The sequence below is a fragment of the Rhinatrema bivittatum genome, chromosome 4 (assembly GCF_901001135.1).
Source record: "Rhinatrema bivittatum chromosome 4, aRhiBiv1.1, whole genome shotgun sequence".
NCBI lineage: Eukaryota > Metazoa > Chordata > Amphibia > Gymnophiona > Rhinatrematidae > Rhinatrema > Rhinatrema bivittatum.
Window position 1 is genome coordinate 375,365,041 of NC_042618.1, and position 22,385 is coordinate 375,387,425.

Sequence of the window (22,385 nt, forward strand, 5' to 3'; positions counted from 1 at the left end):
AATATACAGCCCTTCCAATGCTGCACTGACCCCCAACTGCCAGAACTTCCAGAGGGAGTATAAGTCACGTCGCTCCAAACAACAAAACAATCCATAACTCCCAAAGAAGAGCCAGATGGCGCTGATGTAAAGAAAGAAGCCTTGCCCTTCCTTTTAACCAAAATGGCAAGAGAGATCTCAGAGCACAGCTGGAGCTTGGCAGCCATCTTGCTTTCCCATCCCCCCCACGCCGCTCATAGGCATGAGGCGGATTTGTTAGGACTCTATAAACAAGAGCAAAGGCCAGTTGCTGTTATGAACTAATTATATGTGATTTTGATAAAAAGTCACAGGGATTGTTAATATAAAAATACGAGTGATACAAGCAGTATTTATGTGACTGTTTTTATCTATGATAACTATTTTATTTATTGTCTCAGAAAAATGAAACCAGAGTTTCTGTTCAGATACCAATATCTGGGGAAATTTCCAATTTTACAGTAGAGGTAAATATTTTTTTTTCCCAACTAACATTAATAGAAAAATGACATTTATTTTCAACATATTGCTTATATCAGGGTTTCCAGTGAAAGCTGTAATTAAAGTGGTAAACGCAGCATAGTCAGAATATTGCTAACTGCTCTGTTGTAAGTAACCCTGTGAGTGAAGGTGAAATAAATTACCTTTCATTTGGAGGGACAGTGACTCATTTTGCTTAAAAATGGAACCTTTATTATGCTCTGTCCTGCAAAATAATAATGAAAAAAAAATTTCCAGTGCAATACATTTTAGTGGGGCTTCAGAACATGTTAGTCTTCTACACATATTCCAAAATGTTACTAAAATTGCAGGCATTTGAGAGTTAGTCATTCTAAACAGAGGAGGGAGGGAAGGAGACAGTATTTCTACAATACTTTTTCAGAGCATTTTGCTTGCAGTGGAAGAAACTAGTATAATGGAAACTATTTAAAAGAAAATGTTAATATCTGGTAAAGAGAAGTAGCCTAGTGGCTAGAGCAGTAGGCTGTATACCAGGGAAACCAGGGATGAAATCCTGTTTACAAACTTGTAACCTTGGGCAAGTCACTTCACTGACTGTTGCCTCAGATACAAACGCAGGGGATCATTTGCTATGCTGCTATATTTCATCACAGAAGGGGAAAAATACCACGGGGTGGGGGGTGTCCCCTCAGTATTTTTTCCTCTCACGAAAAAATCTCAGCAGCTCCCCATGATGTTTTTTCTCGCGGAAAAACTCAGCGAGAAAATATATCACAGGCAAATGTGAAAAATATGTAATGACAGCCCCCTTCACCTGGGACGCCAGCGTTAACGTCCCAATGCTCCCATTGAAAAGTATATACAACTCCTGAGTTGTAGCTAACTTTTTGGCAAATAATATGGCTTGTATTATTTTTTTTGCAAGCTGCGTTATTGGATTTGCATGACATTTGCTGCTTTGCATGCATTTGGAAATTTTCTGCATGCAAAGTGTATGCAAAGCAGCTTATTACAATAGGAGCAGTTTTTTGGGGAAAATATCATGCGATATCCTTAATATTGCATGATAGTGCTGTGATATGGATATATTGCATGATACACACCATTTTTCGTATGTTATATCCATTGCAGCTTAGTCAATATACCCACAGGGCAGATTTTAAAAGCCCTACGCACATAAATCCAGCTGGATTAACGTGTGTAGGGGGATTATACGCGCCGGGCCTATTTTCAAAAGGCCTGGCGGTGTGCATAAAGCCCCGGGACACATGTAAGTCCCGGGGCTTGAAAAAATGGGCTGTCTAGGGGCAGGGCAGGGGTGTGGCTAGAGGCCTCTGCAAGGCCGCTGGGCCGGCGCGCGCAAGTTACGGGATGTTTTTTTTTTTCGGGTTGGGGCGGGACAGGTAGGGGAAGGGAGGGGAAGGTGGGGTGGGGGGGGGGAACGGGGAAAGCCAGCTGGTCTCCAGGAGGGCTTGGTGCACTAGTGTGCACCCCCTTGCACGTGCCAACCCCTGATTTTATAACATGAGTGCGGCTGCGCGCACGTTATAAAATCGGGCGTACATTTTAAAATCTGCTTCATAGATTGTGAGCCCTCTGAGGACAGGAAAATGCCTACAGTACCTGAAAGTAAGCCATTTTGATATCATGAAAGTTGGAATCAAAAGAGGATATCTTCACGGTGTCTGCCCCTGTGCGCCCTGACTCCTCCTATTCATCTTGACGCCGCCCCTTTTTAGTGATCGCACGCGTAAAGGGACTTTTTGCGTGCGATAGCTTTGGAAAATGGCCCCCTTAAGTAGAAACAGAATAATAAACAAATAAATAAAAAAAGGCAAGCAATAAGCACAGAGATTACCTAGCTGCAAAAAAGTAAGGGGAAAGCCAGAGATCAGCTGGGGTCTGTGGTTTTGCATCAGGAGTGAAATTGGGTTAGATGGGTTTAATATTCTATAACAGAGGTAAAAACAGGGCTGGGAGGTTGCAGTATTGCAAGCAGCCTACCCTGAACTTTGTCCAGGCATAAGGAGACATAAGGAGCTGGACAAAACGAAGGTCAGTAAAAGATAACATGACCTAGTGATAGTGCAGACTATGGGATAGCCAGAATGATACCAGCAGGCTGCAATTTCCTAGAAAAAAAACCCAGATTGGTGATGGCCAGACATTGTCCAGTAAGTCCACAGGGACCTAGGTGGTCAGATGTCTGGGCAACAACCTCACTGGTTTTAGGAAGTATTTTTAGATTACTACATAGCCTAGTGAGGACTGAGGAGACACTGGAGACTGTGGAGGGGCCAGCAAGGGTGTTGATTTAAGTATGGGATCTTGTATGCTTTCCCAAAGAACCAATGAGTAAAAAACAAAGCAAAACTGCAGAATATCACTTCTTATCTAAGTCAGTCTACTGCTGGCATATATCCTTGCACTGAGAACAGGAATGATTGATGACTCTGCAGACTGCATGGACTGACTGGTGTTCTTCTGTTATCTATTATGTTAAGACTTGCTAGGAGATAGTTGTATAATTCTTTCCCAGTTTTCAAACATTTGACACTGCTGGTACAGTGAACTAATTTTTTTTATACGGCTCTTAATAAGAACTGGTACCAGGGACAATTGAGGACAATATAGAAGAACAGAAACTCCCATTATGTGGTTTAGGGGTCTGTGATATAAATATTGATGACTAAACATTTCTACTTTTTTCCTTTAGATAACGCCTTTTTTCCCTAAATGTGGAAATGACTGTCAAAGGCTTTACCTAAGAGTTGTAAACTGCTGTCAAGGTAGTATTCCCTTTTGAAAATCTTTGATCACAACCAAACTCATTTTAACATAGGTCAATTAACTGTGGAGCAGTGCTAGGCTTCACTAGTCGTAGTCGCATGGCTGTCATGGTAGGGAGCATTTTCTTCAAAAGATTCCTGTGGTACACACAAACTGGGAGAAAGCATTTTGAAAATGGTATTCTAAAGGTGAATGCTGCAGGGTACTTGGATTTTCATAAGTATTCAGTGGTACGTGTGTAACTCACAAAATGCTACCCCAGCAGAAAGTTCAGAAGGGCATTGCTTTATTAAGGATTAGTTTTGAATTCAATATCCCCTTTGACGTCTTGGCACTAATGCAACTGAAACATCTCAGTTATTATGCAGATCTTTCCCCTTACTTCTCTCTATATTTTAGGAACTGTCTTGAAACCAGCAGAGGAGCAACCTCCCTATCTCATCATTTTAACTAGTTTATTGTTCATCAGTTGTGTGCTTACTGCTGCAATGTGTTTTATTTGGAAGCATGGTAAGGAATTACGGACTTTGTTTCTCTTTTCTTTTTTTTTTTGTAATAGAGAAAAGTAAAAATGCAGAGATTGAACAAATGGACAAACAAACATACAAAAAAAGGTAGCATTAACCCAATTTGAAACTTGTGAGTAGAAGCACTAATCACCAAGGCTGAAGGCCAAACCTTAGGGGTCAATTTTAAAAGGAGCGTGCATCCATCCATATGTGTGCGGTTCCCAGCACGTGCACATAGACGTGCTGATTTTATAACATGCATGTGCTGGCATGCACATGTTATAAAATACCATGGCCATGCGTGCATGTGTGGGTGGCACGAGCGGGGGGGAGGGGGGGGACAAATTTTCAGTAAATATGTGCGGCGACACAATCAGGCCTCCCCCAGTTCCCTACCCCCCTGCCTAACTCTCCTTCCCTTTCCCCTCTCCACCCCAACCCTTAATCCCTACCTACCTACCCCAAATTTTATTTCACTATTTACTGCTCCTCTGGAGCAGAAGTCGTTTCCCCTCTCCTTTTTCAGGGCCTGGCCGTTATGTGCATACCGGGATTTAGGCGTATGGCTGGACCAATTTTAAAATGCGTGCAAGGCCCGGCCATGTGCACGGGCCTCTGAAAATCCGGGCTTTAATGATTGGTAGCACTGTTTACAATTTAAAATGTGTGCAAATTCAACCTTCTTTTGTGTGTTTGTTTTACCTCCATGTGTTCCACTTTATCTTAGGCCACACTCCTGCAACACCAAATAGAATTTATGTAGAAAACCTGCTTAACATTATGTCTTTTATTTATCACCTTCTAGGTAAAGTCATGAGATCATCTTTGATTTACTCTGCAGAGCTGCAACCAGCTATGAAAGTGCTGGTTATATATCTGAAAGAAAAGACATTTTTTCAAAACACAGTTCTTTCCTTTGCTGAATTTCTAAATGACTACTGCAGGGCAGATGTCATTTTAGATATGTGGCAGCAAGAGAGAATTGCTGAAATGGGTCCTGTACAATGGTTTGTTACCCAGAAAGATATAGCAGATAAGATTATTTTTCTCATTGCTATCAGGAAAACCACCAAGTGGGTTGCATCTGTTACTGAAACTACAGTAGTCCACAATGATGCAGATAACTTTATGTTCAACCTGGCCCTTAATCTTTTCTGCAGTGATCTGAAAAGTCAGTCTTCTCTGCACAAATACATGGTGGTCTACTTTGATGAATTAAATCAGAAAGGTGATCTCTCCCTGAATGTCCTGAATACTTGTTCACAGTATTGTTTCATGAAGGACATCAATCTCTTTTGTAAAGATCTCCTGAACCTTCCACAAACCTGGAGAAACAGTTGCAACATGAAACTTGTAACAAGTCGTAAAACTAACCTGAAATGCATACAGAAACTGCAAACTGCAGTGTTAGAGCAGAAGAATCAAGCAAAGAGCAGTGTAGCACTGTAGTGGAATGAGCGGCAAAGAGACTGATATGAGACTTATAGGGGCTTTATGACATGAGATCAGATTCCTTCTTCAAATGGGAAATATTTGTGTTTCCCTTGGTGCTTATGGTTTTGTACAGTCTCTAACAATTCAACTTTTGAAGTCTTCACTCAAGTCTTATGTGGGTTGTACAGTTGTTTGAAAATAAAAAGCACAAAGGAATAAAAGTTATAAGATATAAGACATGAACAACTGCTACATGATTTTCATCTTTGGAAAAGCAATTTCACTGCATCAGAGATCACAAACTGCCACAACAAGGACATTTTTTTATGTGTCTATCTGCTTTTTAAATAGGAACTGAAAGCTAATTTCATTTTTCTTTTAAATAATTTTCCAAGAACATGCTTGCAGATTCATAAGAGTCACATAGTCCTAAATATATACATTTTCAGTGCTTAAACTCTTTGGTGAACTTTATTTTAGCATAAAAAAAATACATGTTGCATTTGGAAATGCTGGTCCATATTGATCTCATCTTGTCATAATACAGCAATTGGTCACATTATTTCCTATATTGTTTTATTCTGTGTATGCTCCACATTAATTTTTATAAAGATAGTTAGTATAATTAAAGTCTTTAACAGCTTAAATAAGGTTCCATGGGAATAGTTCTAACATTGGTACCCTTATTTTGAATACATGATGTATACCTTATTTTGAATACCTTACACGATGTATACCTTATTTTGAATACACGATGTATACCTTATTTTGAATACACGATGTAAATTACTCTATCTCTTGTACTTCGCTATTTACCTTGTTCTTTATTATCCAATTATTTTCCAATTTCTCCCAGTTAAACCCCCTTGTTCAATGTAATTAAACCCCCTTGTTCAATGTAATTTCCTTTCTCAGTTAATTGTGAACCGACATGATGTGTCCTACGAATGCCGGTATATAAAAATGTTAAATAAAATAAAATAAATATACCTAACTACAGATTTCAATTAAAGCAGCAAATGGATCACAAAATACCCCTCCCTCCTTCTATTCACAATAGAGATGGGCACATTCCTCTAATCACAATAATATTTATTCCTTCCCAGCTCTACTTTTCACTTTAACATGGTAGAGAAAAATATCTGTATAATATGACCATCATACTAGGCATAATCAAAGATGTTACTCACATAATCTCTGTCTTATATATAATCATCAGTCAGTGTATACATTTTTTGGAAAATTATTTTATGCAAGTAAAATCGAGAGCATTTTCTTAATTACTTATCTTAATCCAAAAGTGTCTTCTTATATTTAAAGTCTTGCATGCATGTTTAAACCATTAGATATAAGCCTCTCAAATCCTCAAATCGGACCGGACAACTGTCCTTCATCAGGGTATGGCTACTTGTATTTCTCCATGAAAGATATATAAAACATAAATGCATAATGTAATTAAAATCCAGAAACATTTCTTATGTGTCATGGATAGCAGTAACCACTCGGCATTTCATCCTTCTTTTTGACGACTGTAACGTAGTACCAGAACTGAGATCACTTCTTTTTATGTTGAGAAATCCCATCAATTACAGTAATGAATGCCAATCAATCTCATTGTTGAGACCATTGGATTGAACTGAATTGAAATGGTAGATCCAAAATTGTTCCTTGTAATTCAAAAAGGACACGAGGTTATCCCCTTGATGGATCCATTCTATGACTCTCCACTTCAAATCCGCAAAAGTTTGCAAATTTGGTATGCAATGTTGCACCGTTGGTGCCTGCAGTTTTTTTGGTGGTAATATACAACTGTGATGTTTATTAAAGCATCTGCATATTGTTCAAGTTCTACCCACATACTTTTCTAAACATGGGCAAATGATCATATAGACTACCAATGATGTTTGACAATCCGGAAAATGCATTGACTCGCACGTTCTCTCCGTGTGAGGATCACTCCGGTAAGGACCTATGATGACTTGTGCACACATAGAACATAGTTCTTCGATTTCTGTTCCACTGGGACATTCAACACCGGAAGTGCAGCATGTACAGCATAGTCACAAATGTTTGCCCCTGGAATAAGCAATCAGGGGTCTTTGTAGGAAAACCGTGTGCATCTGCAATATAGACCAATGCTGTAATATTAGGCTAGTCATTAATGGAGCTCTATTAGTATACTGTATCACACTGTCATTGTCAATCAATAACCAATCTCTTTCTGCATTGGTGGCCTTTTTAAAGGCCCTTCTGATGATTCTACAAGGATAGCCTCGGACCAATAATTTCTTTGCTGAGATCTCAGCCTGCATATAGAAGTCTGAATTCATTGAACAGATTCTTTGGTGGTGTAAAAATTAGCCAGTAGGTAGATTACTTTGCAGCCTAAATGGTTAACTGCTAAAATGGAGAAGGGTGTTCCTATTGCTGGGTTTTCTAAATATGGATGTTCACAATATGCTTTCCTCTTTGAAAATGGTAATATCTAGATAAGTGATGACACAAAAATCATGTCATGGTAAAAATTAAATTACTATCCAATGTGTTGAGCCACATTCCAAAATGTTTTAGGGACACTTCTATATGAAAAATATATCAATATGTTACACCTACAGATATACTAAATCAAAAGGGCTGCTATTATATAGGCAAGATTCTTCAAAAGGTGGCCATATACAGATTCACCACATCTGGAGCTATCGAGACTCCCATGGCAGTACCATTTATCTGTTTGCAGAATATACCTTCAAGTAATTTTCACAAAGCACTAATTCTGCCATCTTTAAAATGAAGTCCATAGGCACCCTGTGTGGTCTCCATCTCATATTCAAGGTGTCTTGAATTACCTTGAGGGGTTCCTCCAATGGCATGCTAGTGTATAAGGAACTGATGTCCAAAGTTACTAAATACATCTGTTGTACGTTTTGTAAAGACTATAAAATCCTCCACATTTGTTTCTTTCACATAAGAACGTGCCATCACTACTGATGGTCGCAAAAAGCGATCTACAAACATCAATAAAGGTTCCAATGCAGACCCTTTGGCAGAAACTATGGATTTGCCAGTGGATTTTCAAGTGATTTATGGATCTTTGGAACCATGTATATAATGGGGATTCTGGGTTGTTTTACTATTAGAAAACTGGCTTCTTTTTGTGTGAGGAAACCTAAAGCCCTCTTCCTACTTCCATTGTTGTATGTTCCTTATCTAATCTCCTATAGTTTGTACAATCTGCCAGTTGGGAATTGATCTCCTCTACATATTTTACTCTGGACTGTATCACAATAGCGTCCCCTTTGTTTGCTGATTTATAACCAAATAGGTATTACTTGACAATGAGTGTAATGCTCCAAATTCTGCCCAAGGTAAATTAAAACTTGGTCTAAATCCTCCATCAATCTGAGATGGAGGATTATGGAGTCTGTGTATGTTTTATGTATGGATCACCTGTGCCTGGTGGTGGCCAAGTAGAATTAGAACTAACAATTGATAAATCAGGAGACAGTGGATTTTTAGAAAAAATAAACGTAATTGTAATTTCCTGAAAAAGCGGTGTAAATCTATCTTACATTGAAATGGATCATGGATTGTGTAGGTACAAAAGATAAACTTTTTTCTAAAACTTGTATTTGAACTGTTGTAAAACACTCACCCGAGATGTTTATGACTGCAGATCCCTCCGTATCTGGAAGCGTCTGGGTCGTACAATATTTGCATACTTTTGCGGATTTGAAGTGGAGGTTCATAGAATCAGGAACAGCCCTCAAGGGGATGACCGCACATCCTTTTTGAAGTAACAATTTTGGATCTACCATTTCAAATTTAGTTCAACGGTCTCAACAATGAGATTGATTGTTATTCATTATTGTAATTGACAGGGGATTTCTCAACATAAAAAGAAGTGACTTCACTTTCGGTATTACATTACAGATGTCAAAAAGAAGGGTGAAACACTGACAGTAAGTTATTGCTATCCATGACACATAAGAAATGTTTCTGGATTTAATTTACATTATGTATTTATGTTTTATAAAACTTTCACAGAGAAATACAAATGGCAATGTTGAGATTACTAACCTGATAATCTCCTTTTCCTTAGTGTATGCAGATGGACTCAAAACAAGTGGGTATAGTGTGCTCATGCTAGCAGTTGGAGACGGATCTGACGTCAGCACGGGTACATATACCCCCACAGGAAGTGTAGCAATTCAGTAATCTTCCTTGCAAAAGCTGTAGCTGACCGATCGTTTAAATGAACAGGATTACCCTGACCAATTGATGGTAGCTGGAGACCGCCAGTGTTCTCAACTGGAAGGCGTCGACACCCGGCAGGGTGGAAGCCCTATATAAGTAAAACATGGCTTACTGTGAGTCGGCGAATCCCCATGTATACCGGCAGCCAGGCGGGATGCTGAGTCCATCTGCATACACTAAGGAAAAGGAGATTATCAGGTAAGTAATCTCAACATTTCCTAGCGTGTAGCAGATGGACTCAAAACAAGTGGGATGTACAAAAGCTACTCCAGGACTGGGCGGGAGGCTGCCCGAGGCACGTGCAGGATTGCCCTCGCGAATGCGGTGTCCTCCCTGGCCTGGACATCTAGACGGTAGAAGCTGGAGACGGTAAGGAGGGAGGACCACGTTGCTGCTTTACAGATCTCTGCAGGCGACAGCATCCTAGTTTCTGCCCAAGAGGCCGCTTGCGCTCTGGTAGAGTGAGCCTTGACCTGTAGAGGCGGTGGTTTTCCCGCCTCAACGTAGGCTGCCTTGATAACCTCTTTGATCCAGCGGGCGATGGTTGGCCATGAGGCCGCTTCCCCTTGCTTCTTCCCGCTGTGAGGGACGAACAGATGGTCCGTCTTTCGTACTGCTTCTGACATTTCCAAGTATCTGGCCAGTATTCTGCCGATGTCGAGATGACGCAGTATTCGACCTTCTTCTGACTTCTTCAAACCTTCCGTAGATGGCAAGGATATGGTTTGGTTGAGGTGAAAGGATGAGACCACTTTGGGTAAGAAGGAAGGAACCGTGCGAAGATGGATAGCTTCTGGAGTGATTCTGAGAAATGGATCACGGCAGGACAGCGCTTGTAGCTCTGAGATGCGGCGTGCTGAACACACAGCCAGTAAGAACACCATCTTCAAGGTTAACAAACGGAGAGACAGGCCTCGAAGGGGCCTGAAGGCAGATCCCGCTAGAAATTCCAACACTAGGTTTAGGTTCCACAAGGGCACTGGCCACTTCAGTGGCGGGCGAATGTATTTGACTCCTTTCAAGAAACGTGAAACGTCTGGGTGTTTGGCAATGGTGTTGCTGTCACTCCTGGGACCGTAGCAAGACAGCGCTGCTACCTGAACCTTGATGGAGTTGAGGGACAGACCCTTCTGAAGTCCATCTTGTAGGAAGTCTAAAACGATAGGAATCTTAGCGGTATGTGAATTGGTGCTGTGAGAGTCGCACCAGTCTTCAAAAACCCTCCAGATCCTGATATATGTCAGTGATGTGGAGAACTTGCGTGCTCGGAGGAGTGTATCTATTACCGGCTCAGAGTATCCTCTTTTCTTCAATCTAGCCCTCTCAATGGCCAGACCGTAAGAGAGAATTGAGCTGGGTCCTTGTGGAGGATGGGACCTTGCCGCAGCAGGTCCCTGTGTGGAGGCAGGCGTAGAGGATTCCCTGCCAGTAGTCTTCTCATGTCTGTGTACCAGGGTCTTCTTGGCCAGTCCGGGGCCACTAGAAGAACTAGGTCTCTGTGTCGCTGAATCTTGTGTAAAATGGCACCCAGCAGGGGCCACGGAGGAAAGGCATATAGCAGGATTCCCTGAAGCCATGACTGTACCAGGGCATCGATCCCCAGGGATAGCAGATCCCGCCTGCGGCTGAAATATCTGGGTATTTGAGCGTTGGACCTGTCTGCTAATAGGTCCATGCCCGACGTCCCCCACTGATCCACAATCATCTGGAAAGCTGTGGGCGACAGCTGCCATTCCTCTGGATTTAGGCTTCCTCTGCTGAGGAAGTCTGCCGTGGTGTTGTCCTTCCCGGTGATGTGAACGGCGGAGATGTCCTGGAGATTCGCTTCCGCCCAAGCCATCAGGGGGGCTATTTCTAGCGATACCTGTTGGCTTCTGGTTCCGCCCTGTCGGTTGATGTATGCCACCGTGGTGGCGTTGTCCGACATCACTCTGACCGCTCTGTTTTGAAGTCTGCGGGCAAATCGCAGGCACGCTAGCCTGACTGCCCGTGCCTCTAGTCGGTTGATGTTCCACCTCGACTCTTCTCTGTTTCACCGCCCTTGAGCGGTGAGCCCTTCGCAGTGTGCTCCCCATCCGTTCAGACTGGCATCTGTAGTGAGCAGGGTCCAGGTTGGGGAGGACATTCTCGACCCCCGGCTCATGTGGCCGGGCTGCAACCACCACCGTAGCTGATTCCGCACTCTGGCTGGGAAAGGTAGGTGTACGGTGTAGTTCTGTGATAGTGGGCTCCACCGAGATAGGAGGGTGCGTTGTAATGGTCTCATGTAAGCCTGCGCCCATGGTATCACCTCCAGAGTGGATGCCATAAGGCCGAGGACCTGTAGATAATCCCAAGCTGTGGGCCGGGTGGCGCTCAGCAGGGCCTGCAGACAATCCCAGAGCTTTGATCTTCTCTTGGAGGTCAGGCTGACCTTGTCTTCCTGGGTGTCGAATCGGACCCCTAGGTATTCCAGTGACTGAGAAGGCTGTAGGGAACTATTGTTTAAGTTTACTACCCATCCTAGGCTTTCCAGAAGAGCAATAACTCTGTTGGTTGCCTGGTGGCTCTCCTCCGGTGACTTTGCCCTGATCAGCTAATCGTCCAGGTAGGGATGGATGAGAATTCCTTCCTTCCTGAGTGCCGCTGCCACTACTACTATGACCTTGGTAAAGATCCGCGGCGCGGTGGCTAACCCAAAGGGTAAAGCTCGGAACTGGAAGTGCTGATTCAGGACTTTGAAGCATAAATAGCACTGGTGGTCCCGATGGATTGGGATATGCAAATAGGCTTCCGACAGATCTAGGGAGGTGAGAAACTCCCCTGGCTGTACTGCATTCTTGACAGACCGTAGAGTTTCCATGCGAAAGCTGGGGACCCGTAGATATCGGTTGACTGACTTAGGTCCAGGACGGGCCTGAAAGTGCCCTCCTTCTTGGGTACTATGAAATAAATGGAATAATGCCCAAAATTTATCTCCTCTGCAGGCACTGGGATTATGGCTTTTAGGGATAGAAGCCTCTGTAGGGTAACCTCTAATGCCGTCCTCTTGAGGGGTGAACAAGGAGATTCCACAAACTTGTCCGGCGGGAGCCGAAGAAAGTCCAGGTAGTACCCTTCTCGGATGATGGCGAGGACCCACCGGTCCGAGGTAATCTCGACCCACCTGCAATAGAAGAGGGTCAGCCTGCCCCCTATGGCTGCTACCCCCGGATGGGTCGGCTGATTGTCATTGTGTGGTACGGCCGGGACCGGAACCCGAGCCAGTTCCCCTCTTATTGTGCTTAGTCCGAAAGGACTGGTTCCTGGCCTGCGAACGAGGTGCTTGGTAGCAAGTCCTGTAAGGGTTAAAGCGCTGAGAGGTTCTACCTCTGGATGGTCTGGGAGACGGGTGCTGCCTCCTTCGTGGCCTGTCTTCGGGTAGACGAGGGTAATGGAGAAGCGCCCCATTTATTGGCCAGTTTCTCGAGGTTGCTGCTGAACAAGAGGGATCCTTCAATGGGCATTCTCGTGAGACGTGTCTTGGAAGAGGAGTCGGCCGACCAGGTACGTAGCCAGAGCTGCCTTCTGGCTGCCACTGAGGATGACACTCCCTTGGCTGCCGTACGGACGAGGTCGGAGGCTGAGTCAGTGAGGAACGAGAGAGCTGATTCCATCTCTTCTCCCGGGGTGTTGTTCCAAGCCTGTGATAAACAGGAACGTGTCACCACTGTGCAGCAGGTCGCAATTCGTAGGGACATGGCTGCCACCTCAAAGGCGTGCTTCAGGATGGTGTACATGCGCCGATCCTGCGTATCCTTGAGGGCCGTCCCTCCTTCCACCGGAATGGTGGTGTGCTTCACAATTGCGCTAACCATGGCGTCAACCTGAGGGCACGCCCATATGTCCTTAGTAGCCGGGGCTAAGGGGTACATGCCAGCCAAGGCCCGCCCCCCTTTGAATGAGGCCTCCGGCGCAGCCCATTCCAGATCGATTAGCTGCTGTGCTGCTTGTAGGAGGGGAAAATGGTGAGAAGTCTGGCGCAGGCCCTCCAACAGGGGGTTCACTCTAGGTTCCCCTGGGGCGTCATGGCCCAGAAAAGCCAGTTCCGACAGGCATTGAGAAATCAGGCCTGGAAGATCCTCCTTGAGAAAGAAGCGCCTCATGGTCTGATATGGTTCCATCCCCGAGGGAAGCTCTCCCTCCTCAGGAGGTTCATCTTCTTCCTCCGGGCAATCTGCATCCCCAGAATTGGGGCTATCAGGTGGCGAGTGGCTGCGCCTGGGCCGCGAGGGTCCAGGGGCCGGGTCATCCGGAACGTACGGACCCGGTCGGGGAGTTGACTGCATCGTGACAAAGGCGTTGAACAATGTGCGCCTAGGAACGTGCGGCTAACAATGTGTGCCTATGAACGGGCGCCTAGCAATGTGCACCTATGAACGGGCGCCTATGAACAGGCGCCGAACAATGCGCGCCTATGAACGGGCGCCTAACCCTATGCGCCTATGAACGTGCGCCTATCGCCGTGCACGTAGCAACGTGTGCCTATCGCCGTGCGCGTAGCAATAAGTGGGACGCTCTAGGTAGAAGGCGACGGCGAGCAGGCAGACAAAATGGCGACCCCCTTGACGGGCCGCCCCAGAGGCAAACTCTGCTACTCCTCGGAGACCAACAGTAAAGATATACGCCTTACCTTGTGTTCGGCGCTTCCCGGCTGCAACCTGGGCGGTCTCCGGCTGCGGGGGGAGAGGGTGAGTACCTTCACCGCTGCGCTCGAGGAGGTGCACCCGTTGCCTCTAGGCCGCGCCGGAACTCGTCTCGCTCGGGGGCCAAGTCCACGCCGGGACCGAGGCTGCCTCTAGGCCGCGCCCGAACTCGTCTCGCTCGGGGGCCAAGCCGCGCCAGAGCCCTTCTCACTCGGGGGCTAGGTCCCTGCCGCGATTCGGCCACCAGACCGAGGCACTTACCTCCGAGGGACCACGGAAATCACCTCGGGAAACTCAACTGGGGGAGGGACCGACTGGTATCACCGCAGGAGTGCGGGGCTCGTCTGTTGAAGATGTCTTCTATGAATTTAGTCGTTAGAATTTGGAAAAAACGCTCAGCGAGCGTGAGGTAGCTCCAAACTGCTTTGGAGATGGAAATTACTGAATTGCTACACTTCCTGTGGGGGTATATGTACCCGTGCTGACGTCAGATCCGTCTCCAACTGCTAGCACGAGCACACTATACCCACTTGTTTTGAGTCCATCTGCTACACGCTAGGAAATGCCCTGATGGATAGTTGTCCAAAATATGAACCTGTATCAGATTTGAAAATTTGAGAGGTGTATGTCTCTCACGCAAGACTTGAAATACAAGATGGCACTTTTCGATTAAGATAAAAACTTGAGAACAATTTAATTGCTTATTTGCATAAAATAATTTTCCCAAAAATATAGGACTGACTAATTTTATATAAGGCAGAGTTTAAGAAATGTATCATCTTCGATGATACCTAGTATGATGATCACATTATACAGATATTTTTCCTACTAACTGGAAACGTTTTGCAGGGAATATGAAAGCTAAAGGAAGAACAGGAAAACAGAACCATTTTCAGTAAATTCTGCCTTTTGTGACCACTCAAAGCAGGTTACATCAAGGTAATGTAGCTATTTCTCTACCTGGAGTAGGCTTACCTTTTCTCCTGGCTTGTTTAATAAATTTAAAACAAACACAGTAAAATAGATTAATAAACTTAAAATCTGAGATGCAGTAGAGCAAAACAATTATGGAAATAGCAGGATGTCATGCTTCTTCTGGTATTATTTTATGCAAGGCTGAGACATCAGGCTTCAAGAGACTGAAAAAGGCAAAATTCACTTCATTATAATAAAATACAGCAAGAGAGCAAGCAACGAGTAGAGAGAAAGCTAAATGAATATTTTTTATGTATTTATATTAGCAGATGTACTCTCTGTTGTAAACAGTCCAGCTGTCAGTTCCACATGTATAATACAGCTTCCAATGAAATAAAATTTGTATGTGTTTTCTTGTAGCCATCAACCCAATTATATGGAAAACCTAGATTATTAAGGGACAAGTTTCAAACTGTCCATTTTGGGGTAAGACCTGAGGGTACTTTTTATTTCCAAAACTTGCACTGATTTTCAAAGTGAAAATATGTGTGGGCTTTTGCTATGAACCTTAATGTGAGTACAAAGGATTTGTGGTCACTTGCACCTGCTTTCTCTGCAGGTAGATTTTTGCTGGAAAAGTACACATGAAGGTTTAAGAATGCTGTCATCATGTTACCCTTTCCTCCCTTGAACTAAACATATTCCCAGGAATGCGTCATCTTAGTGTGGCCAAAGGTTTTCACATTCTAAGACATACCTGATGCAAACTTTAAGCCACACTGAGTAACGGCAATTCAGGAAGCCTATTTATGGGAAAAAACTGATTTCTACCCATTAAATGCCTGAAAATTGCCTTTCTGCTATCAAATATACAAAAAGAATATCCATACTATGCAAACTAATTTCTTTTTTTTACTGGAAGAGATCAGATGAAAACTAGTTTTCAACTTGATTGCGAAGGCACAGAGAAATTAAATGACTTCTCAAAAAATCACATACAGTTGAGTAGTAGAAATGAGCAGTGACCTTTTCTCCTAGAATATCTTTTGTATCATGGGCCAATATTCTAATCACATGATAGGTCATCTGAAGCAACATAAGCTTCAGGGCAACAACTGTACTTTGGTGCTCTATTATATTTTTAATATTTTTAATAAGGAAGATTCTATCCTGTATCAGAGCTGTCCAATCCATTATCAGGCTAGGCTGGGCAAGGCATGTCACTAATGACCTGATCTTGAGAAGGGAGTAAAAGCCTATACAAAAGGCAAAAGCTGGACCCCCATCAAACCCAAATTTAAGGACCTCATTTAACAATAGGTGCAGTAGAAAAAATTGTCTGTTTTATTTAAAATTATATCCTAAAACATTAATATGACTAGCAACATAGAGTAACACAGTAGATGATGGCAGAAAGAGACCAACTCACCCATGTCTACTCAGTTATTCCATCCACATTACTAATGATATATCCCAGCTGCCAGTCGCAGAGCATGAGTGCTTGTAAGATCTCTCTCCTTATCCTTATTTTATCTTCCACATTTGTACTTCACCACTTTGGATAGATGAGCACAGAAGATGCCCAATTAGTTCCCTCCATCTTCCCACCTTTCTCATGTCTGGCCACAAGGATTCTACTAATTTGTTATGTGGAGTTTGTTGTGGTGCACAAATATATTTATTTCATATTAACAAGGCAAGCTGTCAATTTTCCACTTCTGAACCAACAAAAGAAAATACAACACTGGAGCAGAAATTTCTGTCAGAACATGGATCATATAGCAGAGAAGAATTTTTAGTTAAGAGGTATTAGTGAGGTCCATATTCAGCTGCTATGTGGCTGAGCTAGTTAGCCGGTTATACATAACCGGCTAACTAGCAAGGGATATTCAGCGGCACAGTCGCGCTGCTGAATATACCCAGCTATCTTAAAGTTAGCCAGCTATGTATAACTAGCTAACTTCAGGACAGCCCTATGGCCCGACCAGAGTTGGCCACAGAATGTAATCGGCTAACCCTGAATATCTGAGTTAGCTGGTTAACTTAAGTGGCTAACTCTGCTCCTCCTCAGAACAACTCCTGCCCACTCCCCCACCCCCATCTTATCTGACTAAATTCTAGCCAGGTAACTAGTTACTCAGCTAAAATTTAGCTGGATAAGGGCTGAATATGGACCCCTCTGTAACTACTCATAACATTCGCTTGCATGTTGTTCAGCTCTATCCTATTCCCTTTAGGCCATCTTTCTTTTTTTTTACAATAGTTCTTATATGTTTTTTGAGACAAACAGGTACACTTTATATTAAGAAAAACAAAACTGGGATACAGGTAGATAATAGTGTTCTTTTAATGTATTTTAAGTCCTTGATGCTTTCTGTTCTTCTGCCATTCTACCTTTTCCTTGTTTGCCCTGTTCAGACATTTAGAATTTCAGTTGCTACTTTTGTTTAATATGGAAAAGCTGGGTATGTAATTTCTCATTTTTTTCCTCATTCACATCAATTAAATCTAACAGACGATAAGTGGAAGAAATGTCATGCCATCCTATTCTTGTTTTTTCGGATAAAACTTCCTTGGTGTGAGGTTTAATTTTAAGGTATCTGGTCTTTGTAAAACAGTCAGGATCCCACTTGATCACCACACGAATGCAGCTCTCTCTCGCAGCATCCGTGCTCCAAACCGCTGCCATTCTCGCTGATATATCCAAAGCTCTTGCGTTGTATCAAGGCATGCTAAAACTGTGCCTCCTTTCCAAGCAATCAAACGAGGATCCATATCCTAAGTTATGACATCGGAAAAGAAAGTTAATTTAGACATGCAACATCTCCAGTGCAGAAATCACATTATAAGCGTCTTTTATTATTGTTTTCATGTTTTTTGAGGGAGGAATTTTTCTCTTTTGACAAAACTAAAGAGTAACAAATCACCAGGACTGGAGAATATCCACCTCAGAGTGTTGATAGAACTCAAACATTAAATTGCAAACTGGGTACTAGTAATCTGTAACCCATTATTTAAAACAGCCACAATACCTAAAGACTGGAGGGGGGCCAATGTAATGCTGATTTTTAAAAAAAAGACTTCAGGAGTGAGCTGGGAAACTATAGACCAGTGAACTATTCTTAAAACTACAGACTGGTAAGCTATTCTTAAAAACAAAACTATCAGCCATATAGATAGACATGGCTTAATGGGGAAGAATCAACATGGTTTAAGCAATGGGAAGTCTTGTCTTATAAATCTATTGGATTTTTTTGAAGATGTAAATAAAGATATAGTGTATTAGGGTTTTCAAAAGGCATGGTTATGAAAAATACAAATATATCGGTTCAAAATTCTGGAAAACTGGTAGAACAAGAAAAGGATATGAAGGAACTAGATAAGAGAATATCAAAGGTAGAGAAAATTCAGAATCACCAAATAATAGTAGAAACGGAAGTACATAAAAGGATGGAGGGATTAGAAAACTCGATCAAATCATTAAATCTTAGAATTAACAATTTTCCTATTATTAGGAAACTGAACCCAATAGAATTATTCAGAACTTATTTAATGCAAATTCTGGAAATTCCCGAAAAATGTCTTCCGGTAATTGTAAGAGCTTTTTATGTGGGCATAAAGAAAAAGAAATTAGGGCAGGAACCATTAATAGATGATAAAGAAAAAAATGATGCATCCTCGGACACAAAAACTGATAAAGATGTTTCCTTGGACATTTCAGATTTGATACAGAAGTCACAAGAAGAAATCGAGGTTAAATCAAGAGGTACATTACTAGTTCAGTGTGCCTTTATCACTGATAAAGATACAATAATGAAATTTTTCTTTCGTAATCGTTTAAAAATGTTCTATGGACAGAAGATCTGGATATTTCCAGACTGTGCAAGATCTACACAATTACGAAGGAAAAAATTCTTACTATTAAGGAAGGACTTACTGGAGAAGGGGGGGGGGGGGTCTTTTATACTAAGATATCCCTGTCGTTGTCTTGTTAAATTAGAAGGGAAGAACTATGCATTTACAGAGCCGGAGGATCTCAGAAGCCTTCTTGGTGTATAGTTTCGGGTTTATTGAATATGTGGGGCTATATTAATGCAAATATTCCTTAGAAAGTAAATACTTTACTTTTCTTTATTATTGAATCCGCTTATAATACAGTTGACTATCACTATGATTTAACCTAATAGATATTAAATAATTGGCTGTTTCTTTTTGGTAAAAATTACCTTTTCTCCTTTTTTGAGTAAAAGCTGATGTATTTTTCTTTCTTTATTTGATTCAGCCATTATTGTATTTTCAAGTATAATTTTATTTATTGTACTTATGTGTAAAACAATAAATAAAGAATTGAAAAAAAAGAAAAAAAAAAAAGGCATTTCATAAAGTCCCCTATGAGTGACTCCTCAGGAAATAAAAAACTTATGGGAAATAAGGATGTGTTCTGTTGTGTATTGTTAATGAGTAAAAAAAAAAAAGCAGAAGGTAGAACTAAATGGTCAGTTTTCCACATGGAGAAAGGTCATTGGTAGAGTGCCACAGGGATCTATACTGGGACTTAGGCTGATTAACACATTCTTGCATTTTCAGGAAAAACAAATGAGTGAGGTGATGAGATTTGCAGATGACTAAAATTATTGAAAATTTTAAAACAGCAGCAGACTGCAACGAATTGTGAGACTTGTAGACTGGGCATCTGAATGGCAAATGGAATTTAATGTGGAAAACTGGAAAGTGGTGCCCATAGGGAAAAATAATCCCAACTACTGGTATGCAATACTGGGTTCCGTATTAGGGGGCAGATTTTCAAAGCCTACACGCATAAATCCAAGCGGATTTACGCGCATGGGGGGGGTTACGCGCGCTGGGCCTATTTTCAAAAGGCCCGGCGGCGCGCATAAAGCCCCGGGACGCACGTATGTCCCTGGACTCGAAAAAGGGGCAGGGCGGTCCGGGGGCATGGCCGGAGCCGACAGGCACAGCGGCCATTTGCCGCTGTGCCTGGGATTGTGGGGCCGGCCGTCGGGTGCAACTTACACCTGCCCAGAGGCAGGCGCAACTTATAAAATAAAGGTGTGGGGGGGGGGATTTAGGTAGGGCTGGGGGGCGGGTTAGATAGGGGAAGGTGGAGGGGGGGCAGAAGGAAAGTTCCCTCCGAGGCTGCTCTGATTTCAGGGATCCCCTAGGGCTAGTGTGCACCCCCTTGCGTGTGGCGACCCCGGATTTTATAACATGCGCACGGCTGTGCGCATGTTATAAAATTGGGCGTAGCTATTAAAATCTGGCCCACGGTGTCACCACCCTGGAAAAGGGACCTTGAAGGCCTTGTGGACAATACACTGAAATCCTCAGCTCAGTGTGCAGGGTGGTCAAAAAAGCAAATAGAATGTTAAAAATAATCCAAAAAGGAATGGAGAGTAAAACAGAAAATAATAACTCCATATCAATCCATGGTGCAACTGAATCTTGGGTATTATGTGCAGTTCTGGTTTCCCCATCTAAAAAAAAAAAACAAACAAACCAGAAAAACTACAAAAGTTACAAAGAAGGGCAACCAAACTGATAGAGGGGATGGAACGGTTCTTCAGCTTGGAAAAGCGATGGATGAGAGTAAACATTATAAAATGATGAGTGGGGTAGAATAGAGATGTGAATCGTGTCCTCGATCGTCTTACGATCGATTTCGGCTGGGAGGGGGAGGGAATCGTATCGTCGCCGTTTGGGTGTTTAGAGTATCGTGAAAATCGTTAAAATCGTGAACCGGCACACTAAAACCCCCTAAAGCCCACCCCCGACCCTTTAAATTAAATCCCCCACCCTCCCGAACCCCCCCCAAATGCCTTAAATTACCTGGGGGTCCAGCGGCGGTCCGTAGCTAAATCGGGGGAAGGGGGAGGGCAGGAAAACTGGCACACTAAAACACCCTAAAACCCACCCCCGACCCTTTAAATTAAATCCCCCACCCTCCCGAACCCCCCCAAATGCCTTAAATTACCTGGGGGTCCAGCGGCGGTCCGTAGCTAAATCGGGGGAAGGGGGAGGGCAGGAAAACCGGCACACTAAAACACCCTAAAACCCACCCCCGACCCTTTAAATTAAATCCCCCACCCTCCCGAACCTCCCCCAAATGCCTTAAATTACCTGGGGGTCCAGCGGCGGTCCGGAACGGTCTCCTGCAATTGAATCGTGTTGTCTTCAGCCGGCACCATTCTGCGCCGCCATTTTGCAAAATGGCGGCGCAAAATGGCGGCGGCCATAGACCAACACGATTCGACTGCAGGAGGTCGTTCCGGACCCCCGCTGGACTTTTGGCAAGTCTTGTGGGGGTCAGGAGGCCCCCCCAAGCTGGCCAAAAGTCCCTGGGGGTCCAGCGGGGGTCCGGGAGCGATTTCCTGCCGCGAATCGTTTTCCGTATGGAAAATGGTGCCGGCCATACGCGTGTGGCCGGCGCCATACGCGTACAGGATGAGTTCTGGACGAGAGCGTCAATTCCTTGAGATTGTGGTTCTCATCTGCAGCTGAAAAATCTGGGGACTTGGGCATTGCGATGAGTTACTAGGAGGTCCATGGCTAGGAGACCCCATCGATTCACTATCAGCTGGAAGGCTGTGTCCGCCAGCAACCATTCCCCCGGGTATAGGCTCTCTCTGCTGAGATAATCCGCTGAGATGTTGTCTTTTCCCGTGATGTGGGAGGCCGAAATCCCTTGCAGGTTTGTTTCCGCCCACTCCATGAGAGGGTCTATTTCCAGAGACACCTGCTGACTCTTGGCTCCTCCCTGGCGGTTGATGTAGGCCATGGTTGTGGCATTGTCTGACATGACTCTGACAGACTCGCCTCAGAGTCTGTGGCTGAATCGCAGGCAGGCTAGTCTGACCGCTCGAGCTTCCAGGCGGTTTATGTTCCATTCCACCTCTTCTTTTTTCCATTGTCCCTGGGCTGTTAGTTCCTGACAGTGGGCTCCCCACCCTCGCAGACTCGCGTCCGTGGTGAGCAAGATCTACTCCTCTGCTTAGGTGTTCTTCCTGTAGCCACCATTGAAGATGATGCCGGACCTCTGTTGGTAGCTGGAGGTTAATTGAGTAGTTCTGGGACACTGGATTCCATCGTGACAATAGGGAGCGTTGCAGTGGTCGCATATGGGCCCTTGCCCACGGAACAACTTCCAGAGTTGATGTCACGAGGCCGAGGACTTGGAGGTAAGTCCCATACCTTGGGGCGAGCCGAGTTCAACAGGTTTTCCAATTGACCCATTAGTTTCCTACTCCTTGGAGGGGGAAGGTAGACCTTGTCCAGCTTGGTATCGAACTGGACTCCCAAATATTCTAGTGACTGGGAGGGC

The 22,385-nt window shown here is 43.7% G+C and overlaps 2 protein-coding genes across 3 annotated transcripts in view; one reads left to right on the top strand and one right to left on the bottom strand.

Annotated features, from left to right (window-relative positions):
- Nucleotides 1–6,650, top strand: part of IL17RB (interleukin 17 receptor B) — a 50,293-nt gene extending 43,643 nt beyond the window's left edge. Inside the window, exons 8-11 of the mRNA XM_029597508.1 lie at nucleotides 420–485; nucleotides 3,197–3,269; nucleotides 3,670–3,780; nucleotides 4,585–6,650. Of these exons, the coding sequence (XP_029453368.1) occupies nucleotides 420–485; nucleotides 3,197–3,269; nucleotides 3,670–3,780; nucleotides 4,585–5,228 (894 nt within the window). The 3' untranslated portion in view covers nucleotides 5,229–6,650. The remainder of the gene's footprint in view (nucleotides 1–419; nucleotides 486–3,196; nucleotides 3,270–3,669; nucleotides 3,781–4,584) is intronic.
- A 9,717-nt stretch (nucleotides 6,651–16,367) lies between these two features.
- The window catches only part of ACTR8 (actin related protein 8), a 69,904-nt gene continuing 63,886 nt past the window's right edge, over nucleotides 16,368–22,385 (bottom strand). For both annotated transcript variants that reach the window (XM_029600898.1, XM_029600897.1), the window contains one exon: nucleotides 16,368–17,824. In XM_029600898.1, the coding sequence (XP_029456758.1) occupies nucleotides 17,681–17,824 (144 nt within the window). In that variant the 3' untranslated portion in view covers nucleotides 16,368–17,680. The remainder of the gene's footprint in view (nucleotides 17,825–22,385) is intronic.